At 41.4% G+C, this 21661-nt stretch overlaps 1 protein-coding gene across 14 annotated transcripts in view; it reads right to left on the reverse strand.

Annotated features, from left to right (window-relative positions):
* Window positions 1-20599, reverse strand: part of LOC121891649 (mitogen-activated protein kinase kinase kinase kinase 4-like) — a 40899-nt gene extending 20300 nt beyond the window's left edge. For 11 of the 14 annotated variants that reach the window (XM_042404154.1, XM_042404160.1, XM_042404153.1 and 8 more), the window contains exons 1-9: window positions 20314-20597; window positions 19907-19972; window positions 7585-7641; window positions 3257-3382; window positions 2860-2970; window positions 2679-2769; window positions 748-878; window positions 545-599; window positions 376-454 (exon numbers count right to left, since the gene is read on the reverse strand). In XM_042404154.1, coding sequence (XP_042260088.1) covers window positions 376-454; window positions 545-599; window positions 748-878; window positions 2679-2769; window positions 2860-2970; window positions 3257-3382; window positions 7585-7641; window positions 19907-19972; window positions 20314-20370 — 773 coding nt within the window. In that variant the 5' untranslated portion in view covers window positions 20371-20597. Of the gene's footprint in view, window positions 1-375; window positions 455-544; window positions 600-747; window positions 879-2678; window positions 2770-2859; window positions 2971-3256; window positions 3383-7584; window positions 7642-19906; window positions 19973-20313 lie in introns of all 14 variants that reach the window. The other 3 variants (XM_042404158.1, XM_042404151.1, XM_042404159.1) reach the window with 2 other exon arrangements.
* Between the last annotated feature and the right edge of the window lie 1062 nt (window positions 20600-21661).

Consider the following 21661-nt stretch of genomic DNA (forward strand, 5'->3'; position numbering starts at 1 on the left):
TAGGGCCAAGAATAATGTAGGACCCATATATATGTGTCTTAATACCGCGATGTCTGTTTCTATAAAGAAAATTCTGAACTGGTTACTCAGAGAGTCTTTTCTGCAGCGCTGCAGTGTGTGCCAGGAGAGGCTGAGCCTGCCAGAGCAGGTGTACCACAGATGTTCAGCTCAGCAGCAAGTCACAGAGGAGAAGCTCTGGATTCAAGCCTTTGTAGCTGCCTGGTCTGAGGTCAGAGATAAAAACTAAATCTACACTAAAATCCATACATAAAATATTAAAGACTAATTGACATGTCAGGATTAATAAAAGAGGATTGGACAGAATACAAATACTCATATGTACACAGAACACGTCCATTATGTTGTGTTACTCACCATTTTTTTGATTTGAGCCTAGGAGGAGGGTTTCTTGGAATAAGGAAGAGTGCACGCATGGGGTGCATGTCACAAAGTGCTGCAAGAATACACACACACGTACATCGATGAGAATTCAAGAGACTGAGCAAACACGAAATTATTAACTGAAACAACAACTATCACTCACGTGGTGCTCCTTCAGCCATTTCAATAGCTGTGATACCACAAGACCACAGATCACTCTGCAAGAGGAGAAAACACCCATTAATCAAAACCACGATGAGAACACATGCTCAGTTAAATGAAGGTGTTCACAGGTACACTACACCTGCTTTACACAACAGCATAATGTCAGTTTTTTTTAGTAAAACAGGGAGCGGAGGGTCTTACCCTGTAATCATATGTAGCATCTGGGTTCTCGTCACAAGCGATGACCTCAGGGGCCATCCAATAGGGAGTCCCGATGAAGGTGTTTCTCCTCCCCACTGTCCGATCCAGCTGGGCACTCACGCCAAAGTCCACTGGAGAGAGTAATGAGGGTGACCACAGTGTGTTAAGTGTTGTACGTTCATGTTCTACGACTCGATTCAAAGTTAAATATTAATTTCAGGAGAGACTGGGGGCTTTTTTTCTGCTTTCCTGTACACTCCCCATAAGCCTGGAGGCCAAGTCATCACTTTTTTATGCTTGATCAGTCACAGCTGAAGAGCTCTGTTGCTATGACAGAAATTCATCTTTAAAAAGTTCAAGTTATCATCCTAAAGATTTTCATGAAATCAAACCTGGTTTTTGATTCTATTTATGGTCAACATTTTTTAGGAAATAGCCATTCAGTGAGTTTAAATTCTGTAATTACCTCTTGATATAAACTACCAGTCAAAAGTTTTAGAACACCCCCATTTTTTCAGTTTTTATTGACATTTAAGCAAAGTCCAGTGAATAACCTTAAATGGTAGCAAGGTAAGCTGTAATCTGCCAGAGGTGAAAAAAAAGTTTAGATTACCAAAAACTGAAAAATAATGTAAACTTCAGAGTTATAAACAGGCCTAAACAGCTTTTCAGGATCAAGTAATGGGTTAACAAAAAACAACTTATTTATGTCCATTGCTCCAGCTTTTCTGCAGCAGTGGACATAAATAACATCTTGACAGTTGATGCAAAAAAATTCCTACAGATGTCCCAACTTTAGTTGATTACTTACAAACCCCTCTGTCTGCATAAAAACTTGGAGGATGAAGCGTGATGGTCTGGATCCAGAGTGACTGACACCCTGGACAAAAAGGGTTACCACAGCATTTTGCAGAGTCACGCAATACCTTCTGGTCTACGCCTAGTTGCTCAGAGTTCATCCTACGGCAAGATAATGAGCCAAAACATACCTCCACGCTGTCAGAATTATCTTAAAAGATGAGATGTCCAGACCTAAACCCCATTTAGCTGGTTTGAGATGAACTGGACAGAAGGGTGAAAGCAAAACAACCTGCACCTCTAACACATTTGGGGGAACTTTCCGAGTAATATTTGATTTCCGTTGTAGAAAGAATGCCACAAGTGTGTTTGCTTGTTCTGTAAAAGGTGGCTACTTTGATGAGTCAAAAAAATTTAGATTTAATTGTGTTAAACAAAAACATTAAATGAAATCTTTATTTCCAGTTGTTTATTTCTTCTATGCTTTAATTTCAGAGTACACTGATCACCAGCCAATAAGGACTGTTGGAGTCTAGTGTTGATTTCATGCTGTCACTACCTTTTTTTGTAAGTTACATGAAAAAAGAGAAGTGGTTTAAATGTAAAGGCAAGTGAATAATTTCATTTCACAGCAGCAGTCACATGAAATGAGCTGTCCTTCCCGTTGTGGAAACAGACCAGACAAGATCAATATTGAGACATATCAGATTGTGCAAAGAATCCCAGGTGAATCGTAGTGCTGTGATGTAAGTGGAAAAAAACCCCTGATGAAATCAGACATGTCATCAACTTATGTCATGTATCTGCACCACTCTCTTGTTATGAAAATGAAAAAAAAAATACACAAACTTTGACCAGCATTTTTAGCAGCAGCATTATGGCAGCTCACCAGTGTACACTGGTTGGTTTGTATGTGTGTTGTAGTAGCAGTCACATTGTGGGTTTTTTTGATTGACCACCAAAGATTTCACCATGTTTCTCTCACTTCCATACTTAGAGTCATAGGTATTTCACCCAACTTTCATCTGGGACAGAACCATGCAGTGTAAAGGGGCTTTAAGTTGATAATAGTTCTTCTTTGTCTGAGAAAAATGTAGCAAACACATGGAAAAAAAAACTGTGTTATAACTCACCTAGTTTGACTTCAGCATTCTCAGTCAACAGGACGTTCTGCCCCTTGATGTCACGGTGGATAACATGGTGGGCATGCAAGTGGGCCAGACCCTGAGAAAGATAGAGAGAAAGAAGACATGAGTGATGGAGGCAGAGAAAAGAGGAGAGGAGAGGTGAGGAGAGGAGAGGAGAGGTGCTCACTCTGAGGATCTCTCTGGAGATGTATGCGATCCAGTCTTCCTTCAGCTGGTTCCCTTTGGTGTTCTTTACCAGGTCGGTGATCGAACCAGCTCCACAAAACTCCATCACCAACTACACAAAAAATACAAAATATATCGGAGGATAAGTCCATGATATCTGACCAAATAATAACTTTCTGAATATGTGACCGTAGTGAACATTGCCTATATTTAAGGACACCACAGTAGAAGGTAGTAACTAAAAGGAAAATTGAAAAGACAAGAGGCTTAAGGGAGAAAAGAAAAATATGAGATGATATAGGGCTTAAGAAAATACGAATAAGCATGGCTGCTCCATATTTTCTTCCTTCCATACTTCTTACTCAACATTAATTTCTTGAATGGATTTGAGGACTTACCCATAGCTGGTCATCGTGTCCCGGGGGGCTCTTTTTAATGAAAGCACCATAGTAGGTGGCTATGTTTCTGTGGTGGGAATACTTCTTCAGCATATTGATCTCCAGTTTAATTTCCTCCTCTTCATCCTTGAAACACAAACAAACACACCCACACGATACAGAGTTATAAAAAGTAGGTATTTCACACTGGAAAATCTTTATCAAATCCTCAATACAATAATTAGTTTGTGTCATCGTTTGGCCTTGCGTAACATTTCGCAAAGCAATTCACTTCCATACTTGGGGTCATAGAAAGTGTCAAGCTATGTGACAACGCCCTGATGCTGTTTCAGTGGGGCCTGACCAGGCACTTAGTCATCGTTTGTCTAGGACTCAACTACCTAACAATGCAGTATAAGTAGTCCATCTACTGGCAAATGATTCCTTTGTTTAGGAATTAATGATGCATGAGTGAGTCTCACTGTGAGTTGATGTGTACAGTAGCCATTATCTGTAAGCCGTTTTAAAACACTAAATATACATTAGATTGATGGCAAATCCTCCACAGATATACGTTAGATTCACACTGACATTATCCTAAATAGAGTTGTTGTCACTGACTTGACACTTTAAAATATGCATCCTGGGTGTAGGATCACTCAACGGAAGACTAATAAATCAGCATTAATTGGATGCACTTAATAATCAAACGTAACCTAAAATCAGAGACGATAATTACACACGCAGGCCCCTGCAGGCAAACTGGGAAATCAGTGGGTTTATCCAGAGTTTAAAAAAAGCTAAATCAACTGCCAGATGTAGCTTGAATGCAGCGTTTAGTCTCTGTTGGAAATGGCCTTTTAGTGCAAGTGAAAGACGCGCAACCTGTCCGGCGTCACGCCTTCACAAAAAGGTCAGAGCTAGCTGCGGTGCTAACTCCCTGCAAGCACCCGATAGCGACTTGACAATGATTAACAGTGACATACTAATTGAACACATGCAGGGATCAGCCCGGCAGTGGTTTGCTTTATGGTTACATGGCCTCTCCTATAGAAAGTACAGTGGGAGGAGGGGTATAGAAACCGAAGGTGGGGGGTTGTTGCACAGTATTATCACTGCAGACTACATTTATTAAGAGTGGTTTTATTTTAATTACCAGGACGCAAAGCAGCTAAATGTAGTGAAATTAAGAGAAATGTGATGCAATGTGTGCATATTACGTCACAGTATTTGGTGTGCATGCATCACCTATATAGTAAAATGGCAGTTGGCTGTCTATGCAGGTGGCCATACTGCTGCTGCATGACTCGTTTGAGTTGACGTAAGCCTTTCTGTTGTGCGCTCCCACCCCCCCCCTCCCCGATCCTCCCTCCCTCCCTCCCCCCAACATCTACCCCTCTCTGCTGTGCAGCTGTTGGATTATCACACTCCCGACTGCGAAAGCCTCGCTGCCACAAGTCACATGGTGAGGGAAAGACAGGCACAATCATATGGTGATGTGTGTCAGAGGCGGAGGAGGGGAGTTTTGGTCAAATGACGGCACAGAGGATATGAGGGAAAACAATGTCTCAATGTACAATACATACACATGAGAGGTTATTAATCTGTGGCTATAGGTCAGGCATGATACTCAATTAAAGAAGATGTAATACAAGACAAATAAAATATGATTCGCTGTAAGAGATGGACTTCAAGGAATGGAAAGATTCTGTTTTTATGTCTTCGCCAACATATGTAAAACAAATCTGTAAGCAGCTCAAAATGAACGCAGAACAGATATTTAGCCAACATGTTCTGTCATTAAAAGCTACATAATACTGTATATTTTGGAGGAAAAAAAAAAAAAGCCAAGCTCATGTGATGTTTAAGTCTTTAAATGTCGGCTCCCAAATTGCACAAACAAACTCGGCCTTTGCCAGACAGTCGAAAAGGAGTACACAGCAGCTACACAAACAAGGACAAAGCCACTACGCGCCCAAATCATCCAGTCAGCTCTATACCAGAGGATTGGAAAATGCTTTTAATATATCACAAAATAGAGACTCAAAGTGGAAAGGCATTCATTTTTAGCTTTAGGCCTATATGGCGGCAGAAAGAGAGAGAGAGAGGAGTGTTTGGATTTGAGAATGTGGAGCAGGGATGAGAATGTAGGTCAGAGTGACACTGGACAGGCCAGCGTGTCTGTGGATGAGCTCTACAGGCAGGACAGACCAGAGCGCAACATGGCCGAACTTAATCGTAGTGACGATCAGGTAGCGGTTAGAGAAGGAAAACCAGCTACGTTCTTTCATGACCGAAGTCTGATCAAAACGCTTTGAGGTTGTGTAAAATCAAAAACTATTTTGGAGTAATGGAATATCTGAGAGAATATATTCTCTATCTAGGTACTTATGTTCTTTTTAGTGAGCGACGGTGAGGTTTACGGCCGCAATTATTTTCATTATCAGTTAATATAGAATTCATCAATTAATCATCTAGGCTATAAAACGTCAGAAAAAATTCCTTAAGCCCAAGGTGCCGTCATAGAATTAATTTTTATGTCTGACCAACCGTCCAAAACCAAAAGATATACTTTCACATAAGACAAAGAAAAGCAGCAAATCCCCTCAAGAGCTGCTTGAAAAAATAACTTTAACGAATAATCATTGATGAAAATAGACTGATTGACTAGTTGTTTCAGCTCTAATGAGCTTGTATCTCTAACTGAAACACTCTGGTTGAATACAGGCTGAAATAACATGCTCACAGTCTATACTAACACCTCTCAGAGTGTAGTCAATGCAATCCTAATTAAAATGCGTCTTGGTAATGCATTAGCATACTTAATGCTTACAAATTAAATCAGTCACACTGACTTAAAATTCACTGTGTGAGGTCTACAAGTAAGTAAGCTTATCAGTTTAAAAGGTGCTGGCAATAAATGAACCGTTCAATCATGTGCAGGTAATAAAAATCTTGACGTTGTGTTTTGATAGCTGCCTGAGAAGTTTACAGCAGCTACTCAATATCACTTAATGTCACTTTAAAAAAGAGAAACAGTGAGTGTAGCACTGATCTGTACATGCGCAGGCATCTGCTTTATGTGACAAATGATTTCCGTTCAACAAAAGTCTGTCTGTAAGTTACTGTGTCTAGAGGGCACACCTAGTGTTAGACAGAACAGGAAACAGTTGGGCAATACTTTCTATGCTGGTTAGACATGATAACAAATCAGTTCACTGTGTAATTCTGACTCATTGTGACGTAGGGGTTATGTGAGGAGCGGCAGCAGGCAAGTCAAGGCATATAGGCTATCTGCTGCTGCGTTAGCCTATTCCAGTTTTACGACGATCACTACTGCCAGGGTGCGTTGAGAATATGTGGGACATAATAGTGGTAAATGTGTCATTATATGGGTATTGATGCACGGGTGAAATTTAGCTGGTGATTTCAGACTTTGCTCCACCGGGGAAGATCCAATCCATAAGTCACCAGTGAGAGGTCTGTTAATGGTGCGTGTGCGCGTGCGAGTACAGTACGATTACGCCCAGATTCCTCCATCGTTATTACGGCCGTGTGGGTGGTTGGCCCTGCTTGGCCTTCGCTGCCACTCTGAAATATGCTGCTTTGTGTTTCTGCATACGAGCATGTGTGGTTGTGTGCGTTCTCTCATCTGCAGACGGGACCTCCCACAGCTGAGGGCAGCCTGCTGGCCCGCGAAATGACGCACTTCACTCAAAAAGCATCTTGTTGCCTCTCCCCTCCCCCTGCTGTTTATTATGGGGGTAAGGAGTCATTACAGAGCATGTCATTTTCTCTTCTGTAAGCTCAGAAACATTTAGACGTCAGATCTGAAGGAATGTCTACAGATTTTAATATCAACCAGACAATAAGAGCAAAGACTAAGTATTATGTTCCCTAAATTTCACATCTGACTATAGCTGATATGCTCACCATTTTTTCACTACACATTCCACTATTTCGAATTAAATTGGGGGTAAACAAAAAAAAAAAAAAGTTGTGACATAAATCTCAACAAAAACACCTAACATAACTAATCTGTAGATTTCTGGGAGCACAGGAAAAACACACTGTGATAGGCTGAAATCAGTAACCAAATGTGGTTTAAATCAGGCTAAATTATGTTGCTTATCAAATGGATTATGGCGACTGTCTTTTAGATTAGGCATAATTCTGTCAATCATCAATCATAACTAGTCATAAATACTCAAATCACTTTCCCTCATGCAGTAAAATGGTTCGTATAGTGTACCCTGTTTGCTTTATAACTTTGCGTCCTTTGCAGAGAGGCTACCGCACATGATTTCACTGTGACGTCAGTCCTGAAACAATATATTGTTCAGCCTTACCTCTGTGACGTCCATGACCTTGATGGCAGCCAGCTGTCCGGTCTTGACATGTCGTCCCTGCAAAGAGACCGAACAGAGGTGAGCATTCACACTCGACTCGGCAAACTCATTCAAACTCTTATTAACTGTCAGCCGGGTAATTATTAAAGAATTAAGGAAGTGTGTGCACGTGTGTGTTTGTGTGACTGAAAGAAACACAGAAAGACTTGTAATTCCAGTGTGTGTTCTCCTACTAAATTAAATAAATGTAAAATATACAATTTGTACTCTACAAAATTTGGATTGTATACATGATGTATCCCACGACCCGCTTAAACTTACTATATACAGTACATACCAAAGATGAGCATATTATTCCCAAGCTATATAGCCCCAACATTCCCAGACTCCTCTGCTCTCCCAACACCCTACTTCCACTCCTTACATAAACAAAAGACCGAAATAGAGGCCTACAACCCCTCCCTTGCACCCCCCAACCCCGAGAGGAGATAAAACGTGGGACATTTTTGGGAGCCGGTCCAAATGGGTATGGGTATTCCCCTTCTCTCTCTCTTTAGGGCAACACTGCAGTGATACTGCTGCTGTGTCTCTGCGGCAACGCACACACACATACATCAATACACTGTGCAGACCTCTTGCACTGTTGCGGCAGGAGGACACACGGAAAAGCATATTCACACAAACTCAGACACACATGTGAACACCCCCCACCACCACCACCACCATCATCTTAGCCAGTGCATTCCATAGTCAATTGAAACTGTATGGATTATGACAATAAAAGCCATGCAGGCTTAGGGGCCCTCTCTTTCACTGGGCAGGAGAGGGGGATGAGAGGGACACTTTACAATGCCTTTAATCCTCTCCACTTTGATCCCAGGGGTCGCCGCTACAAAAACAACACTGAGGCTGACATTATGGCTGTCAGATCCCCGTGTACTGGCTGCTAGCGCTGATACGGTCTGCTTTGCTGGGTTCACAGGTCACAGGTGTAACCAAGAGAAACTAAGTCATCAACCTCACTTGGGAGTCTTTCAGTTTTTTTAAAAAAATCTACTTGCACTGACTTATAAGACTTCTCAATTATATTACTTAACAAGTTGACTTAACTGGAAAAATCAGTCAAATTGTTCCTAAACAATCATTATCGTTCTGCAGATGAATGCGGTCATGCAGAGAGACTAAAGACCAAAACTTATACATGAATAATACTGCGATGCCACAATACGTGACAACATGTGATTATAGCTTTCCACTAACTATATAGTAGTAATAGCCTTGCACCTAATAATTATTTACATTATTGATTAATCTGCCAATTCTTTTCTCAATTAAACATTTAGCTTTAAAATGTTTCCCAGCGTCCAAGGTGGTGTCTTGAAATGCCTTGTTTTGTGTCCAACAAACTGTCCAAAACACAATTACATTAAATTTACAATTATATAAATCACAGAAAATCCTCACGTTAGAAAAGCTAGAATCAGAGAATGTTGAGTGTTTTTGATAAATGACTCAAATGATTGTTAACTTTCAGTCCATCGACTTATCCATCAACTGGCCAATCGTTTCATTAGGACCAATTAATCGACTAAACATTTCTTAGCCAAGCAATGCTCTAACAACCCATTAATCACCTAGTCGACACAGAGCTGGCAAACCAAACACGCAGAGAAGTTTCCATCTTTAAAGCCTGTTTTTCTGTACGTCCGTGTCAAAGGGAGAACGATTCTTCCAAAGTCTTAAAAATGGACAGAGAGAAATGAGGTCTGGAATTGACGGAGCATGAAGCCAATTCTGTCTCTGCTCACCGACAACCCCCATCTATTAACACCACAGCTCACTCAGAAATCAATACTTCTTTTTAGACAAAGCTTGCTTTGATCTTAGAGTTTAGTCACAGATATTTTGTGAGATACAGCTAACTCATTAACAAAGCCATTAATCTCGCTTTTTTTTTGGTTGTTAATAAACCAAAGCTGTTAATTCTTACAATGTTGCTGTGGACAGTGCCTGGATAAACATGTGTAAACCTATGGACAGCCTACAAATGTCTGTTTATGGTTTATTGATGATTTACAGGTATGTGCTTTGGAATGGATATCGTGAGGTGTGTATCTGAAGGATTTACAGTCATATAAACCCAGAAGTCTCTTAGCTCCTGGTTGGAGTTGGGGTTATCTAGGCCACAAGGTTATTGCATTTTGATACCACAAAACAACTGGGTTACACAACATTAGCACATGAGTAATGAGATGGGTGCCTGGGTTACACGCAGACTTCTTGACATCCTTTTATCTCCTCACACCATCCGCCCACTGTCCTTGAAAACAAGGGAAACACTGAGCAATTGCTTTGGGGATGGCACTACACTGTATGAGTAATTACACATGATGTGAGTCAGCACAAATTAAACTGACAGGTTTTTGAAAAACTGAAGTAAGGATACTTCCAAGTCTGCTTAATAGAGCCTACAAATCTATTATAAATTAGGTTATTCTAGGAAAGACTGGCAGACATAATGATAGAGAGAGCCAGGGTCAACATTACATCCATCACAATTCTCACCACTGTACTCTCAATACAACTGGAAATGAACCATTTTAAAAAGGTTTTTACAAAAAAATCTAAATGATATGATGTAGAAAACAAAATGCTGTAACTTTAAATGTCTTTACTTAGATCAACAGACCGACCAGAGGCTGCTTTTTAATGTAATGCAACCTAAAATGTCTTGTTTTGGTCCCCACTCAACCCAAAGATGATCAGTTTACTATCAGAGAAGACTAAAGAAACCAGAAAATATCCACATTTAAGAGGCTGGACCCAAGGTATTTTTGAATTTTTTTTCTTAAAAAAAAAAAACAAAAAAAAAAACGACTTATCATTGTTAAAATAGTTGGCGATTAATTTCCGATCGACTAATCAATTCACTCAATCATTGCAGCTCTAAAGATGAACACGTAGCATAATTTTATAGCCCAAAATAATAATAAATGTTTTGATAAGGATCAGTTAGATGTGTTTACTAAAGAACTGTGATAAGTATATGGACTGAGAAGATATTTTACAGTCCAACAGTCTAACATGACTCATCAACAGACATACACTGATACAGCATATACAGTATCTATTACAAGCTATAATTAACTGATAAAATCAGCCACGCCAATATAAGGGCTGGCCCCACTAAGCACTAAACAATAAGCAGCATTCAAGCATTAAACCTTTAGCTTTATGGGTCAAACCCATTCGAATCAGTGGGAAAGGTTTTCTGCTGGTCTTAATGGGTTAACACAGATACAACCAGGCTGTGAAACCTGGCTCCTGACTGGAGTAAAACATGGATCTGGCACTGCTTGGCTTCGGTATGAAATACCTAACTACTGTATTATCAACTTGTTATAATAGGTAATGGTAGCTACTTCTAGCCCTCGGGGTTCTAAATCATGCTCTCTTCTCAATCACAAAGATACTTAAAAATGATTATTGGGCGTAGCAGAGTATAAGAGCCCACGGGGCATAGTTGAAGAAAAGAATTGCAGCATCTGACATGTTGAATTTCTTGTGTAAAACCAACACGTCACCAGCAACGTTTGTACGCAATAACCCCAATAAGGACTCAATTCTACGAAGTATGACTTAACAATCAGGTATTACTTGAGTCTAAAAGGTTGGCATAAATGTTCAAACGCAGACTGGCCACATGCCCCAACTCACGAACACAGCGTTTTTTGAGTGAAATAAGATAAGCATTTGGCTTCGAGTTTTATGGAGAGAGATCAGAGTAAATAAAGAATCAAGAATAAAAATCCGGTCATGGTGATAGATGTTAAAAACAAATCTTGTAAATATAAAGAATAATATATAGTCTACTTGGCTCTATCATAACTTCCCATCAGAACTAACCAACCACATGACATCAACTTCCTCTCCATACTTGGCTGACTCTCCTGTGTTCGGGCCCCTGTTGCAGAGGCCCTTGACGAACCATAGGTTGATCACTGGAGGGCTGCGGCTAGGTCCTACAAGGGCCCCTTGAAGCAGCCAGCTAGGCGTGGCTGTGGAGGGGTTATCTGAGGCACTGAGCTATCACTCAGCCCTCCCTGGCCTCCATCTCCACTCCTCCATCACAGCTCCTCTTAACCATGGCCAGATGTGTTGCTGGCCTCTCTCCAGCTCAGCACTAAACCACTGACTGACTTACTGCCTTTAGAGCCAGAGACATTAAGTTCAAATCTACCCTAAAACAAAATATACTATTCTACAAGGGCTCAATTAATAATGCTGCAGAGAACAAATCTCACTCAACGCTAGAAAACTCGACAAGTGAGGCTCTAACAGGCGGCACTATTAAACTGAGTGTTGACATGAGGGGTCCCATTAAAATGAGAATTATTTCACGAGCATGTATTTACTAGAAAGTGTGCCCGGAGTGCCAGTTAAAGAAAATACACTTCAGGTGCTGTCACAATACGTTTCACCGTAAGTGATCCAGAATTTTAATGTGCATAAATTAAAAACAGAGCCGTGCGAGGTGACAGTTAAGAAACCTGCGATTCATGTTTTAGGGTGGATTTTCACTTAACAGAAGTGAGCAGTAATGCTCAGCAGTATCGTTAGTGGTCTGCCCACAGAGTCGGTGTGGACAAAGGGGGAGTACTGTTTCCCATACACTTTTCCACCAGGCTCGTATCCACTGCATCCTTATTGACCAGAACACAAAGAACCCCTCCCTCCCTACATCTTTCACATTAGTGCACAATCAATCACACTTAGCAACTATTTCAAAATGCTGGCTGGCCGCCTTTCTAACCAGGTCACCCTACTGTTTTTCCCCAACAGACTCTTGGCTCACGCTGCCGTTGCACAACAGAGCGCTGAAATTGAGCGACATGCTTTCTAACAAGCCATATAGGTGCAAAACAAACTCCGGTTTCATATTATTAGTTCACACAGCGAGGGAGAGAGGGAACGGCTGGGTGCCATGGTTCGGTTCTTCAAAAGGTCACTGACGAGTGTGTGTGTGTGTTAGATGGTAGAGTTGTGATAATGAGGGATGGATGACCCCCACCTCCGTCCCCCCCCACAGGGTCATGTGGACATTTAAGGTGTCGTATGAACTGGCAGAGTGAGTAGGTGGGTGGACAGGAGGTGATAAACAGGCGGGTCCGGGTACCGTTAGGTGCAATGCCACCGACGCCCACTAGACGCTGGCTCCAACTGAGACTCATTCAAGAAGCATCAACTTCTCTCTGGAAAGTCAATAATTATTTTCAATGAGTTATTATGGTCTCAATCGCTAGATTCAGGCCCTCTAATAAGTGTGCTGTTGGTCATTTTGGAAATTATTGCTCTGTTATTAAGATCTGAAGAGTAGGCTTTGATGTCTGCTGTGTGGTCGCTGATTGACAGCTGTGATTGACAGTTGGCTCACCTGCTGCACTTGCTGGCTCTGGGACTCACACTGAGTCGGACTATTGTCGCAATATTTCGGTAAGTTTAAACACAGTCAGTCGTATAAACACAAGTCCATTTCAAGACTTGGTTACACATACAGATGCACGCTTCAGCCTATGACTTCCACTACACACATCAGTCCTGGGGAGAGAAATGATCAATCAGGGTTCTGCCACTCTGGGCTCTACTACTTTATACTGCTGCATACCAGCACACTGACCCAATTCTCTCACACACACACACACTCAGCCCTAATGCCTCCACTCTAGCACTCCCCGGAGAAGTAAGGATGGAAGTGACAAAAGATGAGGAATCAAAGAGGAGGAGGAGGAGAGGTGGACACTGTGAGAAAGACACAGCGATGAGACCGGATGGAGAATAAAAGACTGAAAGAGATGAGGAGAGAAAGTGGGATAAGCGAAGGATAATGCAACTCAAAGAGACCAAAAACATAAATGGGAAGAGCAAGTGCGCATGAAAGGCTGAATAAGATGGCATGAGCAAAAGAAAGAAAACTGGCTCCAGAGATCTGGCTGTTGCTCATGAAGAGGGCTAGATTGGCAGAAAGGGGAGACCAGCTGATGTGACTGTGCGTCTATTGATCACAGTGCAGTGGCTGGCTGCTCTAAAGGATCAAAGATGTGTGGTGGAGCCTTTCCTCATGACTAAAAACAGGAATTAACAACAGCAAAACACTTGAAGGGTATGATAGGCATGTGTATTTCACATGCTAATTTGCAGGTTTTTAAGCAGGTGAAGTGGCTAGTGGGATTCCCACTGGGAGAAAATATCCTTAGCTCTGGTATGATGTCACTGATAAAACATAAAAAACTAGAAGAGGAGCTTCAACTGCATGTGGCATGAATGGGAACAACTTGAGAGGGTCTAAAAATAAAGAAAATGAGGAATTTGCTCTTGAGAAAATCCCATCCTTGAATACGGTGTGCCTATTATATACGGGTGGGCTCATTTGTTGCAGCCCATTACCACATTAAAACAAGAAATTTCTTAAAGAGAAGTGATCTTGAAGAGAAAAGAGCTGTCAACTAAAAAGGCACTGGAGAGAGAGACAGGCAAGAGACTGTCTTGTCTGCCAGCGCCTTTGTGTCTCATCTCAACCCCACTTCGGTAATGAGGTGGCTCAATGAGCTACACATAGACTGTGTCATGCACACGCTCGCGCAAGCACACACATACACACACACGCGCTGACAACAAGACACAGGGAGTTTTGTTCAGGCAGCTTGGACAGTCAGGGGACGTTGCGGGTCTTGTGACACCCATTAGGGAGAGGGTCACTGTGGGGGAGATGGGCACAAAAAAAAGAGATGGAGGACAGCGTCGGCTGGAGAGGATACAGAGTGGAGGAGCGTGTGTTTGTGTGTCTTATATTCACAGCTTTCACTTGAGCTTGAAAAGTTTCACACATCACGCCTTTCAACACACACACACACACACACAATGAATGTATTTGCAAACCTGCATGCTCTCAGTGTGTGTGAAACAATGTAAGACCCCGGCCCCCATTGCAGAGCTGGTGACACATTCAACACCCCCGGATTCTGACCTAAAAGCTCCTCAGCCAATCAGCGAACAGGCTCCCAGGACCTTTACCAATGAGCTCTATACAAGAGTCATTCATTAGCCAAGCAGGAAACCACAAGGCCACCAATGGCTTCTTATCCATCGCTCAGCAAGTATCCAGTCATTTGTTTTATTCATGCAGCTGGAAAAACAGACAAAAGGCTACATTCCTACATATTTAATGATAATCTCGATTGTTTTTGCTAGATCCCACAATGATTTTTAAGTACATCCCTCATTTTGACCGTTTTCAATTACACTGGTCCATGTAGTTTCCTAACATTTCAATATTACAGCCATATCAAAATCTCACAATTGATTATTTTGGGAACAAAACACATGATGTACAAATCACACATAGTTCTGGCACGTTTCTTATAAAATTTAGCCAGAAACATTAAGGAGATGGTGTGAAATCTCTCAGTTTAGTATCAACGCTTACTCTTCTACAATATAACTAAATAAAAAATAAATAATAAGTGTCACCAAATGATGTTACAGGTATGCTTTCCAAATATCTGATGAACTGATCGTTCAACTGTAACAACTACATTTGGGAGACCCTTACCAAAAAAATGTCGGTCATGTAAATGTTAAAGATGAATATTGGTCACTACATCATTATCAGATTTTTAGTTACTCTCAAATATTGATATTTGAACAACCAAGAGACTGGATTATCAACACTGATGCCTTAATGATCCAGCATCAGCTGAGCTCTGGAAAAGGCTTTGCTCTATTACAGGTCTGAGTCAAGACACTCTAAAGCCAGCAGCAGCAGGGTCGATGAGGATTAAACTGAAGACAGACAACATCTTCTACCCCCTTTCTGGTGAGCTGATGCAGCTAAATGACATCTTCATCATTTCCTCCCTCATTTTAAGAGCAACCTAGAACATCTTTCACTTGTTTGCAGACTGCATAAAGATTCCAGCACCAGCCTATTTTATAAAATCCACAATCTCCCGTTTTCGTAATTTTTGAACAAACATTCAAACTACCTTGCCGCTTCCATCGCAGACAACCACTGCCTTGAGGTAAGCACCAGTCTAGCTCACCACCATATGGCACTGGTAGGCATTTAACAGATTGCACGAGAGGTTCTGCTCCCTCCACGGCAGCAGCTCCCACCCCGTGTGCCCGTCAGGCGAAGCTAGCCCCCCGAGGAGAGAGCTTCTTGTCCTGAGGGCAGGGGCGAGGCTGCCCTGAAGGTTTTTGGGGGAGAAAACAAAGGAAGATGGAGGACTGAGCGAGGAAAAGGGGGGAGCTGCTTAGCTTTAGTAACACCGCTTGCTGGAGGAAATCTGTCTTTACTTTTGAAAACATCCTGTCATATAATCTACAAGAGAACAAATGAGCCTAATAAAAATCATCTCCGTGCCGGTGAGACTACATGACCTCGCTGGGGATTGTCAGTGAGTGCTGGCGTTGCACCAAAGAGCATCCAGACAATTCACCATAGATTTTAACCACTGGATGAACACACACACGCATGCACATGAAACCTCTGGATGTGACATATATGAGAAAAAAAAAAAAAAAAAAAACACTGGTGGGCACAGTCTTGGCACACCCCATGGATGCACAGCAGGCAGGGAGGCAGGTCAGCAGGGGCTCTGGTGCCTCAGGCCTGACTATATATGGCCATACTGTAGAGCGGAGTGAATCTTCCCCGCATACCACACACACAATTTGAGGAATCGGGGCTTTTGCTATGTTATCGTTACTCTCTCTTTTTTTAAACCCCCCCCCCCTGTATCCATAGTGAGGCACCTGAGCCAGCTGGTCTAGTGCCAGCTGATAAAGAGTGAAGGAAGGAGAGAAGCTCTTTACGCAGTGTTTTCACAGTGTGTGTGTGGATACAAATGCATTATTTTAAAATGACTAATGACTTGAGGCCCGCTGTGTGTGGCAGACTTAATAGCGTAATCCTTCCACTAGCTACTTATTTACTACAAACACGGAGGCCGATGTACTACAGACGTCGTCCACATGTATCCACTGGTTTATAGCGCTGCTGTGTCCCATTTTAGACAAAATTAAAGAAATTAAAGAATACGACCAACTGATGCAACATTAGGGATTACGATGTGGGGTCCTGCAATTCATTAGCATTTTACTGGTAGAAATTTAAATAATGCGGTTATAAAAACACTTGTGTTGGTTGCAATAAATTATTTTTATATCCTTGTTTTCAGTAAATGCAAAAGACTACGGAACTTTGCAAACTGACGATGATGAATCTGTATATGGATCCAGGCTTCACTTCTAATCATCCAGCTGGCTGAATCTAAATCAAGTGATTTAAAAAGGGGCTTTTTAGCTATAACGTCATTTTCATTATGGCCATCAGTCAAAATCTGCTGTGCTGTGTTTTCAGAAGTCGACTGTAATCTGGCGTCCCTCCAGGGGCAACGGCTGCCCTCTTGGCAGAGACTGCGGCTACGGGGCCAGCAGCACAGCACGGCCACAAGAACCTTGACATGGCATTTCAGGTCTTAGTGAACAGCTTGGGTCTTTAATTTTCTGTGATCAAATGTAAAAGTAGTGCGACACAGCAGAGATACGGAAATAGGTTTCGGTGTGACCAGCAGTGATAGATCTTCATCAGGTTGGGTCGGGTATTGATGAAGTTTTTCAATATTATTGCCAACAATTATACTTAGTTTTCATGCTTTGCTTTGAGGAATATACGTCTCTCTACAAAACCTTTTTTTTTTTCATTTAACAAAATTGGTTCTCAAACCATATACGGCTGTATAAGACTGACCAGGCTCTCGAGGCAGGGAAATTTATTATTACACTACGTCTGTGTGCCATTTTTTAAATCTCATTTCTAAATACAGGCAAACAAATAATCTCCAGTTCATAGTGGGGTCTTTAAGAATGAATTAGGCTGCTGAATGTTTTGAAAATGCCCATTATAATTTCTAAGAGCCCATTTTGACCTTTTCAAATGTCTTGTTTTGTCCCATCAACAGTCCAAAATCCAAAGAAATTAGCTAAGTTTACTATAATGTATGACACAGAAAGCCTCAGATACTCACATTTGTGAAGCTATATCCAGCAATGTTTGATATTTTTGCTTAAAAAAAAATGACTTAATTATTTGATTTTCAAAACAGTTCCCGATTGATCAATTAGTCTATTATCTTTGCAGCTCTAGAATGAAGGAGGGGAGAGGAACTCAGTATGGTCATAAAGGCAAGGCAGAAATGCAAAAACTACACTTAAATATTTGAGATTCGTTGTAAAAACTAACTTTTAATTCAATACTTCTCAAGAGCAGGCTTTCTACTCCTTATAGTCCCCTTTAAAATAACAAAAAAAAAAGCCAAAGAGAAATGTCTCAAAGGAATCAAAAGTCACTACAAATCAAAGAGTAAAGAAGCTCAGGCCCACATTGTGTTATCTAAAAAGGGGCTTGCAAACTGTGACCAAGTGCTTGACAAAGCAGAAAAGGCCTCAGAGGGAGAAGAAACTCCACCCCGTTTTCAGTTGGGGGGCTGTTGTGATTATTCAGTCGGTTGGCGTTTGAACGCCTGCAGACAAACACCTCCTTTCTGTGGTTTTTAACTGACTTGACTGACTGACTGGCGATTCGAGGGAGAGACCCAAAAGAGTGCAGAGACAAACTCAGCTTTGTGAGAGTGCTGGGCAGGTTTGTGTGGAACTGGACAGCTGCTCTTCTACCAGTTGCAACCCCCCCCCACACTCCAACCCCACTCTCTCTCCACCACCACCACCACACATGCTTCACAGGCCACATGCTTATTCAACTGGTTAACATGACAGTCAATGATGCACTGATCGACAGCTGATCGGTAGTATTCGGCTACACTAAGCTATGAGTATAGACAGTTTGGCTTATCTCATGCAGGCTGCTGTTAGGACCATGTCTTTGTGTCAACTGCAGGCTAATCTGACAGCCCCTCTCTTGTACAAGCTCCATTCCCACACAGCAGCACTCGCAAATAGAATTAGCATCGGACAGTGAATGGAAGCGGGAGATTAAGGGACAAAAAAAGAGGCAGAAGCAGTAATTCTCTGTCCCATACGCCCGGCTCACAACCATCTGGTGGGAAGATAGCACGCGAGCATCACACTTCCTAATGACATCAGCGTCATCCGCTCCTTGTCTTCACACTACACAGGGTTGGTTTCAGGTGTATAAGCAGACACACACATGCACACAGATGGGGTTGTCTCTCCGTGAGCTGAGGCGGGGGAGATCCTGGGAGCACTGGGGGATTGAATGGAGGTCACTGGAGCACTCTGGGCTGTCAGAATTAAATACTCAGCTTAGCTTGCTGCTTAGTGCACAAGCAAATTGATGTTTTTTTGGGGGGCTAGCCAGCTACTTCTAGCCTATTAACAGTCTGTGCGCTGTCTGCTTTACATATATATGTATGTGGTTAAGTGCATGTAGCAGTAGGCAACAAAATGGATCCTACACTGGCTTGCTGGCTGCAACAATAACAACACAAGAAGGCAACATTTAGGCAAGGATGCACAACTCTCTAATCCTCCCCAATCTCCACCAAAAACACAGAATGAACACATCTTCAACACGAGCGCCCGCCGTCTCTCTCTCTCTCTCACTCTCTCTCTCTCCTTCCTTGGTGATGTCTTTCAACAGCCGCAATGTTAATTTTCAAAAGAGAAATGTGACACCGAGAGCAGATGGCGCAGAGAGTGGGATTCCCATTCACTGAAGTGGAAAAGCTCTGATTTAGACAGGATATGAAAGTTGGTTTTGTTAGAAGAAAATAAATATATATAAATATATATATAAATATATATATATATATATATATATATATTTATATGAGCTGCAGGGTGAGAAGTGAAGCCAGCAGGATTACGACAGTTTCCCCATCCCTGCCTCCTCACTTGCTTTTCAGTAAAGCAGGTGATGTAAGAGATAGGTGATGCATCAGACTGTAGACTGTCTGATTCACTCTTTACACATCGCTCCCAGCTCCAGCTGAACCATTAATGATCCTAATCACACTGAAACCAAAACAAACTAGTATAACTACATACTCTTAACGTTACATCCCTCTGTTTTCTTTCAGCTTAAACATCTGTGATGGAGCCTGATAGCTACATCTTAAAAACATGTTGTTTTTTTAATGGGAGTTCTTTTGTTCCCAGACTTGATAAGAGAGCAGGGGAGGAGGAGGAGGAGGAGGAGGAGGAGGAAGGGGGGGGACATTGGCTATGCTCAGCCTCTGCTGTGAAAACAGGACAGGCCATGCACTGCGCCTCCACAACCAACCTTGTATACTTGTCCATAGGTGCCATTTCCAACTACCTCCACCAATTCAAATATCCCAGCTGGATCCTGAAAAGAAAAGGAGAGAAAGCGTGAATATTAAGAAAAATGTTCATATTTTTCTATTATAAACAACAATGTCCACTGTGAGCCAGCTGTTGCGCCCTGGTTTACCCTACATGCCAAATGCATCTCGAACAAAGGAAAACCAGACACTGGCAACACCTCGCTATGGCTCAACGGTCATTTTCAATACTTCAGCTCTAACAAGGAGGCACATTTGAGAGCAGGTTAAAACTTGCTCGTATCAGTCAGACTTATAGACGTGTGTTTTATCGAGCTACATAAAATTCAAGCTCGCTAAACGTAAAAAAAAAAAAAAAACAGAGGCTCGGTTCGGCAGCACTCACCCGCAATGAAGCCAAGTCTATGTCTACTAGACTTTTAGCCGGAGAGTCGTTCGCCATCTTTCAAATAAAAGCAGAGCTTTTCTTTGCGCCGTCAAAAAATGCTCGCCGCTGTATCATTTGCGGAGACCCTCGGTGGATAAATTAAGCAGAGGCCGTCGCGTATTCCTCTCCGTGGGATCCGCTGGTTAGCAGTGAACGCTGGGGTGTCTTTACTCCATGTTGAGGTGGCAGCAGCGGGATCTCTCCCTGACTGTGCCACTGACGTCAAGCTGGAGGTGAAAATCACACTTCCGCTTCGGTTTCAACATAAAAAACCTCACTTTCTATGATGATGATGAAAAAGCTTCATTTTCTATGATGATGATGATGATGATTATTATTATTATGGTTGTTGTTGATATTATTAATAATAATATTGATATTATTAGTATTATTATTGTACTTTGCTGTTGTGTTTTTCTTTTTTATATTTGTTTATTTTGTGCTGTCTATTATGTTTTTTAATTGGCTTATCAATTTATTGTATAATTATTATTGCTTTCCTTTATTTATTTTTTATTTTTTTGAAGTTTGTTTTTCTTTTAACATTATGTTTGTTTATATGGAAAAGAAGCATGGCAACACCTTGTTTTGTTATCTTTGAGAATAATGCTTCACAATACAATAAAAACATTTGAAACAAAAGCCTCCATGGGATTTCACTGAAAGATTAATCAAATTGGAATTTCAAAAATGTTTTTCAAATGACCTCTGCTTATATTCAAAGCTATATGTCTTGCCAAGTGTGCTTGCATTAACAAGTGGTCGAAGAAACACTCCCATCTTTAACTTAAGGACAATTAGTAATACCACACTGTAAAAAAATAAGGTGTATTTAAGGTAAATCGTGTATGTATTATCAGCAAAATATATTTAAGGCACATTTTAGAGAGTTATGTACACTCACCAAGCACTTTATTAGGAACACCTGTGCAATCTAATACAAATACAACATCTGCCATAAATTATTTTACTAAGCTTATACATTTTCAGTTATATATAATATAATGCACTCCAGTACGCCACCACCCACTACAACCTCAATAATAAACATAAAGTAGAATTATCACCTCTCTGACAATGTCAACAAGAACTGAAAATGTATAAGCCGCATAAAAGTAGAATTTATTGGCAGAGCTGTTGTATTGGATTGCATTAGAGTGCACAGGTGTTCCTAATAAAGTGCTCGGTGAGTGTAAATTTTATTATTGGATTATAATTAATTCCTTTAATTATGCAGCTAGTAAAAGTGGGGCTTTTTTCTAACTACTTTATATACTGTTGGGTTGTTTAATCTATAACATATATA

This window comes from Thunnus maccoyii, chromosome 24 (genome assembly GCF_910596095.1).
Source record: "Thunnus maccoyii chromosome 24, fThuMac1.1, whole genome shotgun sequence".
Lineage (NCBI taxonomy): Eukaryota > Metazoa > Chordata > Actinopteri > Scombriformes > Scombridae > Thunnus > Thunnus maccoyii.